Source organism: Papaver somniferum, unplaced genomic scaffold (assembly GCF_003573695.1).
Source record: "Papaver somniferum cultivar HN1 unplaced genomic scaffold, ASM357369v1 unplaced-scaffold_80, whole genome shotgun sequence".
In the NCBI taxonomy this organism is placed as follows: Eukaryota; Viridiplantae; Streptophyta; class Magnoliopsida; order Ranunculales; family Papaveraceae; genus Papaver; species Papaver somniferum.
The window spans coordinates 514038-531678 of NW_020650971.1; the positions used below are offsets into that span (position 1 = coordinate 514038).

The 17641-nt window shown below is 35.0% G+C and overlaps 1 protein-coding gene and 1 non-coding gene across 2 annotated transcripts; one reads left to right on the forward strand and one right to left on the reverse strand.

The window, feature by feature from the left end:
• The first annotated feature begins 4665 nt into the window (after positions 1–4665).
• TRNAF-GAA lies at positions 4666–4738 on the forward strand. The gene has a single exon. It is a non-coding gene; the product is annotated as a tRNA-Phe (tRNA).
• A 4855-nt stretch (positions 4739–9593) lies between these two features.
• LOC113345035 lies at positions 9594–14380 on the reverse strand. Its single transcript, XM_026588898.1, has 3 exons — positions 12783–14380; positions 10557–11099; positions 9594–9939 (listed from the first exon to the last, which is right to left on the reverse strand). Exons 1-3 carry the CDS (start codon positions 13758–13760, stop codon positions 9838–9840), a joined length of 1623 nt encoding a protein of 540 aa, XP_026444683.1. The 5' UTR covers positions 13761–14380; the 3' UTR covers positions 9594–9837.
• Between the last annotated feature and the right edge of the window lie 3261 nt (positions 14381–17641).

Sequence of the window (17641 nt, forward strand, 5' to 3'; positions counted from 1 at the left end):
ACATCATTTTCTCAAACATGCCAAAAGATGCGATAACAAATTAACAGTCCAAAAAAATACATCCTTTTCTCAAACAACTATAGATAAGTAATTTTAGTTCATCTAAATTTTGATGTAACGTGATGTATAAGTTTCCAATAATGTCGATTATATTAATATATGGAGGTAAATTCCTTATGGCGGGACTAGAAAAATCTATTAACATTAAAATATGAAAGTTATTACTATTTATAACTAGCCCGAGTTGGGACTATGATTTTTTATTAATATATAGAGTTTATTAATATGTGGAGTATCAATATATGGAGTTTTTACTGTACTTTCACTCTCTTGTAAATAGAATAATGCGTAGGAAAAATATTGATGCTGTTAGTGACTCTAATTTTGTTTGTCATAATGATGGAGAAGCTATTAACAGTCTTCTAACTGACCATTTTAGTTCTGTTGGTTGTACAACTAATCCTATTTTCGCGTACTGAAATTTGTGATGGATTTCCAATCTTTTATCTGGATATGAAAATGCCAGTCCGTTGTGTAACCAACTGATGTCGAAACTAATTTTGTTGTAAAAAGCATGCCATTGTAGAGCTTTCCTGGTCCTGATGGATTTTAGATTGGCTTTTATCAGACTCAGTGAGAATGTGCGGGTAAGGATATCATTGATGTTGTTAATTATTTTATTTTTTTTGAATCCGGTTTTATGTGCATTTGAATAGAAGTTACTTAACTCTTATTCCAAAAACTAAATTTACTAAACCTCAATCCGAGTTTAGGCCAATTGGTAATGTTCATTACTTTTTTTGTACGTACATAAACAAAACGTTCAAAATCTTACTTACCTTTTTTGTTAATATGTTTTTTTATCGCGAAACAACCCAGGGAAAATTGTTCAACACTTCTTATAGAATAGTTTCCAAAATCATTGTTAATGGGATTAGGCCTATTCTTGAGAAACTTATTTATTCTTTTCAAGATGATTTTGTGCCAAATAAATCAAGCATTTCTCGGTAGAACTCACAAGTATTGCTATTTCAAGCCTGTTGTCAAATTTAGTTGTCAAAACTATATCATTTCTAATCTACAATTAGTTAAGTCTCGGATTAGGATACAAATGTATTTGAGATACGACATCGCAGCATTCATCATTGCGTTCTACCATTTGCATGCGAAGATCAACCGAAGCTTTTGTAGAACTTCATCGACAAAAGGTAAGTGGAAACTGAACTATCCTATATCTCAAGTTTCATCTTTTTATCTATGAGACCATAACTAATTAGGCTATTATGCATAAACAATAAATTCTAATTATCAAATTAAGGAACTTCTCGAAATATAATGACTAAGCTTAATGAAAATTTGTTCATACTTGATAACTTTCGATTAAGGACAATTTATTATTCGAAATTAAAATAATGACTCAAGTATCATTCAGAATTAATCTGGAACAGTGATATGTGTCATCCATGTTATTCGGGAATGTTTCAAATTGATTTAGAGAGAAATATAGAACTACAATATTCGGATGCCAGACAGTGTTATCAGTCTTACAAACTGAGAGAATTATTATAAGTCTGGAGACGTATGACATGTACTCGTATACGCAGCGACGTAGCTATATATTGACATACGTATTTTTAGTAAGCATATTCTTATGCTTACCTTGAATAAAATCTGTTCACTCGTGAACCAGATTGGTACATATTTTAGTATACAAACCGTTAAGGAACTATGGTCACGGAACCGGTTTGGTACACGTACCATAAAAGTTTTGTTGATTCCCGAACCAGTTAAAGTCTTACGGTATGTAAACCGCTACACGTACCTGAATTTTTCAGTTAACTCTGGAACCAGTTAAAGTCTTACGGTATGCAAACCGCTACACATACCTGAATTTTTCTGTTAACTCCGAAACTTGACAGCGGTTGTAATATGCAAACCGGTACACGTATTGTGACTCAATTGACTCACGAAAGGATTTTGTATTTGTACTTTGTATACCTACTTTTCATGTCGATTAAATTATTATGCACAGAAATTATCTTACCAAGATAATTTGCAGTTGAGTAATCTCTATAAAATCATAGACATATTTGATCACCTGATTGCGGTTCGATTTAAGTTTTAAGTGTTGATGAAAATGAGTACTAAGAATTTAAGTACAAAGCGGGTGGTTTCGGTTACCCACGTTGAATATAGTCTTTATACACTGTTTGGTTACAGTTTGGTCACCTAACTAGAGTGTATATCTTGCTTATGTAAAATAGATTTCAAAGATTCATCTAATGGTGAATGTTGATTTCTTGGTTCCAAAGCTATCTTAGCTTAAACCTAAAACAACCTATGCTTTGAAAATCTATAAAAGGGGAATCTTAAGGAACTAAGATTTTTGAATCCCGACACTACTTTTCTTGGTGTGTCATAGTTGTGACTAGAGTCGTCCTCTTCCTAGAAACCTTTTAGGGTTTTCAGCGATAAAAAAGACTTCACAGAGATTCGTGAAGCCAAGTACAACTATTGGCTATTGATAACTTGAGTATCCTGATCGATTGTTGAGCTTCTCACTTGATCAAGATAGATAGAAATCATCTAAGTTTGTCTCAAACTTTGTTGATTCCACAGGTTTTATACTCGTGAGGTGAATAATAATCAAGGCTGCACTTCGGGTTGCATAAGTCCCTATTTTGAGGTTAGGCAGACTATGTCTATTGCTATCGATTTTCATCACCTTGATCAAACTTTTTTATCGCCAGGGAAATCACATATATATGCTTAATTTGTGGGATGCAAATTGGTTTAAAGTCTTCAATTGAGTTGAAGAAACTCTTAGTTAGTGTGACGTCAGCTAAGGGAATCAATTGCGCGGATTCCTACTAGGATTCAAGAGGCGTAAGGAACGCGACGATAACTGAAGTGCTCGGAGGGTTTAATTCGGTATCAACTACATTCCATTTCAAGTTAATTGGTAGGCTAGTGCCTCTAGCAGCTTAATACAATTTGGCGTTCAATCTGGACTAAGTCCCGGGGTTTTCTGCATTTGTGTTTTCCTCATTAACAAAACTTCTGGTGTATGTGTTATTTCTTTTCTGCATTATATTATTTATCCTTATAATTGTAATATCACAGGTTGTACGTTAATCAATCATAGTAGATACATCCGACCTTGTTTGTTGGATACGACTTGATTGATTACTTGGGAAATTAATCTTGGAATCACCCAAGTGCTCTCACCCAGAAATCAGGTTCACGGACTGTGTCTGTAAACGTTCTGATTTGAGAGTTAGAGATATAACTCTGGATATTCCTTCTCGATTAAGATCCATTAAACTCTCCAAATTGGATATTGAGTTTGTCCATAAAGATTGCCTAAGAAAAAGTTGGTTGTATATTTTTGGGACCGCCACGTTTTCAACAATATTATTTTTGATAGCAATCTTTCCAGTTTCCTACGACAGTTGGTTACTGGAGACGGTCCTGGGTTTAGTTGCTTACAAATGCGTATTTCTTGTTTGCCAATCATGAAAGAGGGTCTCAGTTTGTATACTATGAAGGATACAATGCAGTACTGCTACTTAGCTTCATGTTTGCAGACACAACAGCTACATGGTGAAATTTTGCATAACTCTAGAATCTTTGGTTTGAGATCTACATATATGCTTGTTTTCGATGCTTTTTCTTGTGCTGGTGGTCTTGATTTTTTCATTTTTTTGTGTTTTTGATACTTCCTCCCTTCCTATGAGTAAATCGGTAGTGCTATACGCATTGATGAAAGAGATGCCCCTAACGTACACATGATTATTTGTTAGCTATCCCAATAGACAACCCAAGTCAGAAGATTGGACCTCGACAGTTTAGTGTTGTTTTTGGATATACGTGCTTGGTTTTCCATTGTTCCTTAAGGATAACGCCTAACCCTATTGTGGTAAGGATGTGGATATTTTTGGAGATCACGCATTGTACTATGCGCACGATGTTAATTGGTTTCAAATTTCTCCATGACCTTGTTCAGAACACCTTGGTTGATATCTGCTTCAGAGTTGGGGTGCAGGCAAGGCCGAGAAGTTTCATTTTTCTTAATGTGGTGAATCTAGATCTGCTAATATATATATATATATATATATTCTGGTGTACAACTGGAAAAACAGACGTGAAACTTGCTTTGATGTGACTGGTGCTCTACGTTTCACTAGCAATAATCTACAACATTTCCGCCCCTGAGGTGGCTGTGTCTCGTGAATGAAACAAATACCTTAATATCTGTTCGACACATGGTTACAATTTTGGCACCTTAGCTTTTATGAGCTTAGGCGAACTTGGTGAGGAGACCATGATGTTGGTTGAAGACATCTAAGCCCTTATAAACATACCCAGCTAAACAAATCATTTTGAATGCCTCAAAATTGGCTTCCACGTTTAGCTTCTTGATGAATCCGTTAGTGCCCAAGATCATCATATACTGGGCAGGGCTAGTGCATTCAGTCGTGAGCCGTGTCACCTCGTAACTATGCTAGGAGTACAATGTGTATGATCAAGGCAACGCCTGTGGTAATGATTCTGGACAGTCACTCTTCGAGCTAATCTGTTTTTCTGCGCAACTCTAAAAACAATGCTGACGTTGCTTCCACTTCGGAAGCAGGTGGTTTGTAGTTTCCTATTCAAACAACACGTGCGGGGATAGCTCAGTTGGGAGAGCGTCAGACTGAAGATCTGAAGGTCAGGTGTTCGATCCACCTTCACCGCATTTTTTAGTTTCTTTTCTTTTCATGTTTTTGAGAAACAAAATATATATTAGTCTTGAAGTCCAATCCATGCAAAAAAAGATGGAGGAGCCAAGATTTCTGAAATGGGGATGCAAGAATTTATTTAAGAGAGTTGTAAATGTTTTTTAGGGATGCAAATAAGCAAAATTAAGTTTATATTATAGCAAGACAATTTCTATTAGGCCTAAATTAGACTTTGGATGGGCAGGTACACACCCTTGCAATGATGGCCCGGCTCCGCCTCTGTAGTAACAGTTGAAGAATGCCTTTCCAATATAAGATTTATCTACTAACACTCTGTGCTTTCTTGGCAAGCGTATCTGCCAATGCATTACCCGTTCTGGAAATATTTCTTAAAAGTTTGACAATGTTTATTACTTTACTACGCCTAGAGATAACAGTGGAGTTCCCAGGAGTGTTGGGTTTCGGAATCATGACAACCCATCCTACTATAAATAGGCCCCGAGTGCAATGCTGCTCTACAGTCTGCTCAGGGGAGTCCCTATGAAGCTACAAGACATGTAAACACGACATGAATGTAGATTTTAACACCTAGACTAAATTTAAACTCCAAATGTCAGTTCTTTACTTAATCTTTTCTTTTGTCTCGTATTCATTCTTTTACACAAACCAATTTCCATTTCTTCTTTTCATACAATTATTCGTGATTTATAAAGGGGATACGAGTTCTATTAAGTGCTGATACCGTTTCATATATGACAAAAAAATCCCATCGATCCTGGCCGTTGAATCGAGAAATTGAGATATAACTCTTTGATATACTTTTACTAAGATTGAGTCTGACTGTGTAGTTGGTTTTCTTAAAAGTATATTGGAATTTGTCCATACAGATTGCTAAGCAAAATATTGGGTGTGGTTGTTAGAACAACGCTTTTTCAAACCTCTTGTTAGGTCCTCTTAAGATTAAATCGTTCAATCCAATATTGTCTAGTCTTTTGAAGTTAGACTTAAAAATTTGATTAGTATGCCTTGAATCAGGCTAGTTGAATTACCACCGTGAAATATGTCCTTAATTCTCTTCCCACTCATCAAATGAGATGTTTTAACATCCCTAAAGACCTTATATTTACATTATACTCGCTTCAAAAACAAATTATGGGGACACACGGTTGTAAAGTATTTGTTTCACCTTTCGGGGTCTAGGTTTTAGAATTCTTGAGATTTTTAACAAAGCCTTAATCAACAGTAGTGATGAACTATGTATGGTACAGGTCTTAAAAGCAAAGTAATTTAAAGATAAAAGCTTTTTACACAATGACAAATTGAATGAGAAAAGCAGTTGGGTTTGGAAGGGGATATATAAAAGGTATTGTTGCCATCAAGTTTTAGGTTTTGGTCTGTTAGATGTGCTTCTAAGTTAAGGTTTTTCTTGATTATTGAACTGTTAGCCTCTAACATCCTCCTGAACCAACTACAAGTTTGACTATCTATCTTCGTGTGCTTTTGTTTGTGAATATTTCATTCCTAATTCTAGACAATGAAATATACATCCGATTAATTATCTTTTCCATCCTAACTCTGCTACCAAAATTTTATTTCTTTGGTCGGAGAAGATACCCTAATCTGGATGCCTAACATAAAATGGATTTTCTCGATGAAAATCGCTTATAACTCTCTTTACTATCATTTGTACTTTCTCGGTGAAAATTTCTTATAACTCTCTTTACTATCATTTTTTTCTTAGCAATTCCCCATAATCAACAGTCCTAATAATGAAAGGCTCTTTGGATTACTAATCTGCTTCACAAAATCGTTCATATGGAATAATGGAAGTGTTCCAAGAATATAGTGCCAACTAGATCCAAGTTAGTTAGGTATAAAAATGATACTCCCTCCGTCCCTATTATAAAGGCGGAGTTGTAAAAATTTGTAGTCCCATTAGATAGGTAGACTTTCAATTCCAAGATGGGTTTTCCCATATATTGTCTTTATTTATTATAGGTAATTATCACCACAATTAAGTTAATGTTTCTAGTGTTGGAAATTGTATAAAGGATAAAACAGGAAAGAGGATGGAAATGTAGGAAATCAAAAAAATTTCTTATTCTTAGAGAAACTCACTTCTCCACCTATATAATGGGGACGGAGGGAGTATTAGTTCATTGCAGTCTTTGTGGTGCTGGTTTTAAAACTTCTGAAAATTTATGTTTAGAATGTGCTTACGTCAGGTTAATATGGTTGGAAGTTGGTATCAATATTTTTTTTTTTGATCGGTAAAGAATTTGATGCTAGGAAGTTTCGAACTCAGGTTGCTGGTATCATCACCCAATGAGTTTACCACTTTACTACAGTGACATCGGCAGGAAGTTGGTATCAATATTTGTAATGTTCTAAACTTACATTCCTGTTTGTAGGAATGAATTATGAGTTGGTTTGCGTCGATAATACTATTGTTTCTTGAATATTTATAAATGAAAAACTCTTTACTTACTAACGGTCTCTTTACGAATGATCAAGAAGGATAGATGTGCCATTATATTTAAGAATGTTTCTTCCAATAAAGCTTCTTACTAACCAGTGTGCAGTTTTGTTATTATCTTAGACCTACTCCCGGGATCCGTCAGATAGAGATCTTATAAAGTTCAACATGGATACATAATTTTTTTAAAGAAACAAGTAAAATAGGAGTCAGACTAATAATTCGCGATTTTGTGGGTTTCTATCATCGAGTTAAAAGGAAGTAGTATGAGAGAAGATTAATTACTGATCATGAAGTTGAGCAGTTGGAGTGTCTGGTGCTCAAAGCAGCTGTGATCTAGACGAATTTTATTAGATATGACAAAGTGGTGCTTAAGTTAGTTAATGAATTACTAATAAAATAACAAGCCTGTTATAGGGACGGCATGATTTATTAGAGTGGCGGCATTGTAATAGGACAAAAAGGATTATTACATGATAATTCAAGTGTCCTTATCCAAAAAAAAACAACAACTGGAAATGACAAATTAACCCTTACACAGTTTAGTGTTGATAATCTAGTTTAGTGTTAATGATTAAGTTTCACTTCAATTAACTCTAAATCAAATCAAAATCAGATTTTAGAGTTTTAAAAAAAATCTATTTTTTTACATTTTAAGAGTTAATTACTGTTGGAATTTTGCTCGTAACCAACAGTAAATCTTAGTTACAGTTCGTAAAAGATGAACTACCAACCGTAACTGGTTAAATTTGAAGAAAACTCAATCGTAAAACCAGTTACGGTTTGTAATTGAATGCTCGATACCAACCGTAACTGAAGAAAATTCTCAGATATAAGAACATGCGGCTGGTAGTTGAACTATTACCAACCGTAACAACATCAAAATCTCCAGTTACGGTTCGTAATAGAGTTAGAATCAACCGTAACTCACATAAACCCAGAAACTTCAATTCCAATTTTCATCTAAAACCCTGATTTTTTGATAGAAAATAAACTTAAATCGAACAAAATAAACTGAATCCTAATTGGATTTTTCAAAACATACTTCATATAAGTCATTACACTACAGTTGATTAATTTTCGAATCGCCGATTAATCGAAGACGATGAAATTTTGAGTTTTAATGGAGGTTACGGTTGATGGGAGGAGGAGAAAAAAAGAAAAAAGAAAACAAATTTTCAATTTAGTTTTGATTTAGGTTAAAAAATGGGGAGGGTAATAAAAACATGTGGCCCCTATAACATGCTTGTAAAATAAATTAATCTTCGTAGTGAGTTTATTATTAGTTGAATAGAGATTTGATTTTAGACATTAAATTTTTGTTGTCATAGAAAAGATCAATTGGTTACGTACGTTAGTTGGAAGGATGAGAAATGGCGTTGGTGATTATTTGGTCAGTGGTTATAATTTTGAGCATTGTGGCAATTTTCCTCAAGATATATTAAGTTGGATCAATGGCTGTAACAACTCAAATTTGTTAAATAAAAAATTCTCTTTTGAATCAAAACTTAAAAGGAATGCATGAAGTAGCAGTCTACAACTAGTTTAACACGTGCGGGGATAGCTCAGTTGGGAAAGCGTCAGACTGAAGGTCGCGTGTTCGATCCACGCTCCCCGCATTAATTATTATTTTCTTTTTCTTTTGAAAAACAAGGATACCTTCACTTTTCGGTAGTAGCCTGCTAATAGGCACATTTGTCATCTTTCCACAAAGCCCATAAACATTTTTTGTCGGCCCAAGGCCTGCTTATCACTTGAAGCTCATTTTAGTGACTTCTGCTTCTGTGGAACGAACGATTATAGAACTTCTTTACTTTAAAAAGAGTCAGAACCAAAAGTCGAAGGCACAAATATTTATAGCGCGTTTGGATACAATTTTGCTTCACAGAAAGTCGACTTTTCTGCTTCTAGAAGTCGTTATGAAATTTTACACCCAAACTGATTTCTTGCTTTTTGACTTGTAGAAGTCAAAAAGTTACTTCTGGATGTGTATCCAAACGCGCTATTAACTTCACAAAAAAATTGATTCTTTTATTTTTATAAGCCATTATGAAATGTTGTACCCAAATTAACTTCTTACTTTGTTACTCCTAGAAATCGTTCACCAATCCAAGCGAGAAAGATGAAGGATTTGTTAGTGACCTAGCATGGCACAGCAGTCTACGAGGGGAGGAATATCTCATTTTTCAGTCAAAATCCATCGTCTAGTACACTGGTTTCTTTGCAAGCGTTTCTGCACTTGGGAGTCTCAATTGAAGAGCGTCAAGTGCAAATTGCTCTGTTTATAGAAGTATAAGCATGTTAAAAAGCTACAAGACATGTAAACACGACATCAATGTAGCTTTGGAAATTTTAACGAACACCTACACTAACAAAATACTTTTGTTCGATTGCAATGCAGATACCAATTTCCATTTCTTCTTTTCATACCATGATATCATATACTAATCGAGTATAATTTTATTATTAATAATAGTCCCTTTTATCTAACGGAGAATCTATCTACCTTACAAAGACATGAATAAGACCTTGGAAGGAAATCAATAATAACCTAAATATAATCTCTTTTTTTTTCTTTTTTCTTTTACCTATCTACCAGGAGTAACCGGTGCTCCGTCCCTGCCATACTTCCTGCTCTATCTATACTTTGCTGATTTCGCCTTCAGCACATACACCAACCTCAATTACCATTCTTCCTTTCTTGTTTGTAGGTAAAATACGGCAACAGTTTCTTCTAGGACTCTGCAAATCGAACCAAATACCAACATTTTTCTTAAATAAAATTACTGGAAAGTGTTCGGAACATTATTTTAAGTTTCTAGGACTCTGCAGGTTAGTTCAAGCCTCAAGGTTGTCCATGTTAGCTTAGTAGCAGGTACAATTTTACTAATGATATATGATTCTTTGATATCTAACACCTCTCCAAATTGACAGAATAAGCACCCATTTCAACGAATAATCTAATACCCGCACCATCATAAAGTACACAGCAGTCAGATTTAGTGATAATAATAACAATCTAGCATTGAGAATGACAGATGGAGCATAGAATACTTTTTATAAATGAACAGCAGATTAGATATTGATAGTTTATTCGAAGTTGCAATGTAAACCGGACATATGGCAATGTTGTCTTAATGTAATGCAAGATTAATACTAACAAATAAGCATTAAATGGTTGATTAAGTTACTAACTGAGATGTACTCATGGAAGTTTGTGTAATAAGAAAACTAGACCGATGTACCTTATTTCTTCTAATTTTGTACACTTTCATATCGAGATACTACTATGTAAAAGACAACTCGACAAGCATAACTGAGAAATCGAGAAGAAAAAGAAATAATGATAAGAGGATTACCTTGTCCCAAAGATGAGGGTCGGGTCTCTTGTAAACCAAAACGGTCTCTATGTCATCTGGACTCGTCATTTTCCACTTGCACGTTGGGTGTGGAGTTCGGTGCTTCACATACTCGGTCACCGTTTGATTCAACGTAGAATCAAATCTAGCATTAGCCATGAAAAACACAAATGGTTTCTGACATGGATTTCGAGCAACTGGTCTTGTATTGAAAGCATAAGCAGTATAATCTGCTCTTTTATACCAATTCAAAAAAGTTCTCGAAGGCATTTCCATCTCACGTGGTGAGAAAACACCTCTAAAAATCTGAACTGCATAACCCCAAGAAACAGACACAGTCCACCTATTCTTTTTGTCATAACAAATTGATTGCTGCATTAATCCAGCCGAGTCAAGTTTCATCGGTACCATGAGCCTTTGTAACGCTTGTACACGCGTCACATTTGGAAATATTGGTTCAACTACATCTAAATGATGTAATGTTACCAAAGGTGTCACCGGATGTGCCGCTAGTAACCCAAACAAGTTACCATACACATCGTACTGCATCCATATTAAAAACAACAACAAATGTCAAAACGTGAAAGTAAAAGGAAGAAACACAAATCCATAAACACAGGAAAATGGTGGTGGTCACCAGACTCATCACCACCACCACCGACTCATACCGACAAATAATTCAGTTTTGTGGGTCCCACGCCTTGAACACATTACCAATCTTTTTCAACATTTCCACAGTAGTACATTACTATAACTGAACTATAAACTGAAAATTGAATTGAAATCACATTTTCAGTAGTTTACCTACATTTATGACTATGCGAAAAACTCACCCAAATCTGGGTTTACTCGACCCATGTTGCAAACCCGTTACCTTACACGTGGTCCATTCTTTAATGGGACTGTAATATTATTTTTGTACCAAAAGTCACATCCTTTTGAATCAATCAATAAAAATAATCAAACCACCACCCAACAGAGATAATGAGATCTTTGCAGCTGTAGGGCCCTACCCTACCTACTAAAAGTGTTAAGGGTGCTATTCCTGTGGGTCCCACAATGGTCCTACTCCTCCAACAAGAAGAAAAACAAATGCTTAAAATGGAGATTACTCTAAACAGCACTAGTAAACAATTTTAGAACATAATCTTAAAGTCTAGTGTTTGTTGGCGAATGGAGACCACAGAAATGAACATAATCTTAAAGTCTAGTGTTTGTTGGCAAATGGAGACCACAGAAATGAACATTTTGGGTGCAAGTCCAGCTAGGGAGACTGGATTCCTCATCAGAAGAAAAACAAATGCTTAAAATAAAGAATTAGTCTAAGAGTAGTGGTAAACAACTTTAGAACATAATCCTAAAGTGTAATGTTTGTTGGGGAATGGAGATCACTACAATTTTGAAGGAAATGGAGACCATAGAAATGAAAATGCATCTAGGCATTGTGGGTGCAAGTCCAGCTGGGAGGGGATCGATTCGTCCGATTCAACTTTCTTCGGATCTAAAGGCTTTCCTCGAGGGGCCAAGGCATCCGACTAGACCCACAAGGATTTGTGCCCTGTTTTGATAGATTAACTAGATTGAAAGTTCACCTATTCATTCACAATTATAACCTCATTCAATCAATGACACTACTGTGATTCAGCATTGCATCCTCTAGTGTGTATTAGATATACAACTCAGAGGCAGTGAGTTACCACCGAGTTCCACTGTGTCACTTGCCTTCTACTCTACTGTACATTCTCATGGGGAGTAATATTTTTAACCAAAAAGTGACACCAGTCGAAACCTTTGAATCAATCAATGAATAAACAAACAATTGCTACAACCAAGATATGTCTGTGATCATTTTGCAGGTTCTAGCCCTACCACCTTTCACTATATTACCTACTGGTAAAAGTCACAGGATGCTGTTTATGTTGTCCCATCATAGTCCACCATATGAAGAAAAACAATGCATAAAGAAAAGATAAATACAGTACAATCTAGGAAACACAATCCAGGCAGAAGGTATGGGTGAATTCAGCAAGACCACATAATTTTGTTGCAGAATTTACTATAGCTATAAATTTCACCAGCAACATTCAATGCTACAGTGCTCTAATTCAGCATTCATGTGCAATTATGCATCACCTAGTGCATTGGATGTGCAAGTGAGTTGCCACCGAGTTAGAATGTGTGATGTGAACACCTAGCTAAAAATGGAGGTGGGGGAGAGGGTGTTACCTGATGGAAGCCAAGTTCTTTAGTAAGAGGAACACCTAGCTCAGACATGCAAGCTTGCATCCGGTCATCGGAACCGTAAAGCCCCGGGTACCGATGAATGCACCGGTCTTGAATCTTATCAAGTGCAACAGCCAATGGATAACTAATAGCAAATCCACCACCACCATAAGCCATACCATAAGAGAAATAAATGTTCTGCAAATGACTTTCAGATAAGCTCCCAATGTAATAATACTGATTATGATCATATTTTGATAAAACCCTCACTAAATTCTCCGCAACAAAGAATGTATCATCATCTCCCATTACAAACCATCTCACATTTGTCATACCAAGTCTCAATGTCTCCGATACAATCCTTGATATACGAATCGCAGACCGGTGACCTTGCCGGTTAGTATAAGGAAACCTTGATGTGTCACCTGAGATTTTCACTTGTGGAATTCCTCTTTGATCTCCTCTTAGTTTCACCGGTTTATCTAACCAGACAATCCCTCTCATTTCATTAGACTTCCACCATAACTTGATGTAGTTTTTTCTCATTTCCCAGAGCTTTGAAGATGCTGCTATCCCAAATACAATGTGCTTTAACCCTGTTTTGGCTTCAACCCTTTCAATCAAAGAATTAGAAGAACTACTAGTCTGATTCTGATTTTGATTTTGGATAGAAATTGTTGTTGTAATGCCAACACCATCATCATCATCATCCTCATTATCAGTACTACTAATGGAGGATGAAGAAGAATTAAGAAGATGGTGAATGTGATTCAATGTAGGAATTTGTTCAATACAAGAAGAATTAGAAGAAGATGATGAAACCAATTTCAATGTATAAACTAAATAAGTTAATGAAATGAAGAGGATTAACCAAACCATTAACTTTTGCAGACCTCTAGTTGAAGAAGAAGATGAAGCAGAATTTCTTGGTGTACTCATGATTTGATCAGAAATTAGAAGCTCTTTTTGAGACCCTTTCATTTGTAATCTTGAAATGAATCCTCTTAATAGCAAAAAGGGTTCTCAATCAAGAATTTATAAAACCCCAAACCCATTAAACACTTCAACCCATAAAACACTTCAAGACTTCATTATATAGATAGCCAAAGGTGAACGAAACCCTGAAAAGTACTGTGTAATTTTTTTCACCCCAGCTAAAATCTATAACCCAACATTCTTAAATCTGTAATCTTAACAGCATAATCTAAAATTTAATACAGATCTCACCCTCATTTAATTCGGTTGAGCTGATTTCATTTTTTTTCTTTCTTTGTTCTAAGAATAGTATAGACCAAAAATTCAGCTCCAATTGAGAAATCTAATGAGAACCCAGATTCTGGTTCTAGATGAATTTCATGAATTCAGAGGAAAAAGAAGAAAAACATTTTTGAGAGAAATTTTTTGTTGTTTGATTGTGATTTGCTTTTCCCAAAACCCTCTGAAAGGAGCACGCGCATGCAGCGTACGTGTCTAGAGGTGAGGGTTATTGTGGAGGTTTGAAACTTGGAAGGACATGAGATTTTGACCTTATATTACCTTACACTTGTGCCTTATCTACTGTCGGTGTGCAGCAGCTAGTAAAAAAGTTTCCGTTTTGGATTCAGCTTCTTTGGGATAAAATCCATGGCAACCAACAGCTCTATTAAAAAGATAATAATGAATCTCAAAGGTGGCAATTATTGTGTACACACACACTTGTTAGTGAGAAAAGGTCACAAGAAGAAATCATGGTAGTTGGTACATGATTGGGAAAATTAGGTAGGGGTAATAGTTACACGACAAGTTTGGATACCCGAAATAGAAATAATTTTTTTTTCTATCGCTAAAATGATCACAACTTTAATTAGTGATTACAAAGTGGTATTTTACCATCCGATTAACTGTATTGAGAAAAACAGTCTGAATTTTGTCTTAAATACCCCTCTAGAATTCTTGAGGTGATGATAGTGGTGGTGGTGGTGACGGTGGTGGTGGCGGCTATAACCCAGAGAGGAGGCGGTGAACCCTTCTGGGGACTGTGATGGAACGATCCTGAATGCGGGCTGAAGTTCGGTGCCATGTAAAGATCCCGATCTATTTCACCAACAACAGCATCAACAAGCAGTAGCACCACCACCACCTACAAGCAGCACCACCACCACCTACAAGCACCACCAAAAGGTTATACTAACAGCTCAAAACCATCAAAGCCATTCTTAATAACGAACCTGTTCAACTTCAATCCCTATTCCTCTTCACTGATAAAACATACATGCACCACCCTGTAATTATCCAACACAATCTGTAATAACACTTTATTATTACCAATCCAAACTAAGTTTTCAGAAAATAATACCCAATTTCAGAAACTTAGGCTTATAAGAAAAAAAATCCCAAAACTAGAGTTTCTGAATCGAAACTGGGATAACATATAATCTTGTGAAAAATCAACAAATTACAGAAAAATAAAAATTCCCAAAAATTTCTTTCACAAATTTAGGGTCTATGAAAAAAATCAAAATTAAAAAACTACGGTTTCTGTGAACATCATCATTTGTTTTCTCTGTAAGTTTGGGGAGTTTTCCTCTTTTATGAAAAAAAGTGATTTACTTTACTTCCGCATTATATTGCTTTCTATTGATAATTAAAGTAAATACACATGTACATAAATCGTCAAGTGGTTTGACCCCATAAGATTGTTTCGATCACGAACTAAACCTATATATTAAGTGTACAACTTGTTGAAATAATCTTTTGATGATTGTTGTCTATATAAGATTATACAACGTATGTCTGGAATAGGTTGATATCAAAAATATTGTGGTGTACTCAGTATCCTCGTCATTTCACTATATATACTATACTTATATAAGGCTTAGAGATGTGCATGTTAACTTACGATTGTTAATTTTAACTTTATTATTGTATTTAACATCTGAGAAGCTATCCATGAATGACATCGTTTTTTAACTGGAATACCTAATTTTGACGATTATGATTATGTTTTTCATACATGGAGGCTTATAAAGAGTATGATCTTTTTTTAAGTTATCAATCTGAGTACGAAGTTTGGGTATTTTAATGCATCCCACATAAAATCCGTTTTCAATATAAGTTTTTATTTTTATTATTAATGTTATAAAATCCATTTTGATATTGAAATTATATCCAACATAAGGATGGGTATGATATACAATACCATGTCGAAGTTGTGATTCACGAATTAAAGGAGCCGGAAGAACATAATAGATATGAACCTGTTCAACAGAGGATATATTAGAAATTGGAGAAGCTAAAATGAAAATAACGAAAGAAAAAACTGAGATGTTGCGGGGCATGGTGATCGACACCTTGGCCCAGTTGTGAAGAAAAAAAAAACAATGAGTTTGGATTTTTTTTTGAAGAAGAAAAATACAATCGATTTCTCACTTGCCGCGAGTGTTGTCCATCACTTTCTTTAGGACAAGTCGAAGTCGGGGCCGACCCTCCCGTTAAATCAAGGAAAGCCTTGCTTGAGGCCACGGATGGGAGGAGGCCACAAAGTCTTAATTTTACATAGGTCAATTTGTATGTTTTTTTTTTCCTATTTTGAAGTTAACCTTAAAACTAAGAAAGAAAAACCGAAAACAAAAGATATAAACTTTTTTAATTAATCGTAAAACTATGAAAGTAAGATGGAAGGAGAAAGATAAAGGAATGGAGATTCATAACAATCTCTAGACTCTATCATAATCATTAATACTCCTAATGCACAAGGTAAATCTTGTTTGTATCCTTCCATAATATCTTCTTGTTTATTTTCGTTCATTTTGTAGCTTTAGGTTAAACCAAATTTAAAGGTTGTGGTTAATTTGCTAATCGGAGAATCAAATTTGGTTCCATTGTTGATTTCTTTTTTCCTTATTGTTATGTGAACCGATAATAAATACTTAGATTATACAATCATTGAAAATTTTGATATTAGTGATAATTCTTTAAACCTAGACTAGTTTGTTAGTCGTTAGTTATTACATTAGAGACCGATTTAAATTAAATGGAATGCACAAGTTTAGATTAAAGTTTGCTAGCTAAGACATCAAATTAGCCTCGGTCTGTGTACATTTAGAAATTAGGCATCAAATTGGCTTTAGTTTGTGTACGTTTAGAAATCTGTCATCAAATTAGCCTTAGTCTGTGTGTATGTTTAGAAACTAGGCATCAGACAAATGTATTATTATACTCATACTAAGTAAGGAATTGTAACCACATTGAATGACTGATGATTAAATCCGAAATGTGGTTCTAGTAACCATTCACTAAGACTGTAATAGGTCTTTTTTCAAGAACTAGTATAGAAACATCAAAACGGAAAAGAAAGAAAGAACGAACAAAAACTAGTACAATAACTTGTTAATTTGTACAAATGGATTTACAAGGGGCCACAAAAGATGTAAGACCGGCCCTGATCAAGTAGTATACATACAATTTGCCTCCCTTCCATTTTTTACCTTCAGTGTGCAAACCCTAGAGCTAGAAACTTTATATTTTTCTCTTTTCTTTTCTTTTATTTTATTATATTCTCTTTGGGTGATACAAGTCTCTGGTGCTCATTTTTTTAATCAATGGAAAATCTACTTTATCAATTAAAAAGAAAACACAAAGAAAAAAAAAGGATTAGTATTCATACGATGTAAAATCCATCATTGATATACAACTATTAGTGGCTGTTCTTTTTTTTCTTTTCTTCTTCGCAATATAACCGCGTGTGTGGTAGATCAACTATATTTTGAAGGTCAGTCGTGTTTTCAAGTCGACCATTTCTAATAACTTATTTGTTTAGTCTAGAGAAATATTGAGGCATTCACCTTACCAACACAAATGTGGTGACAACATTTTTTTCTAGC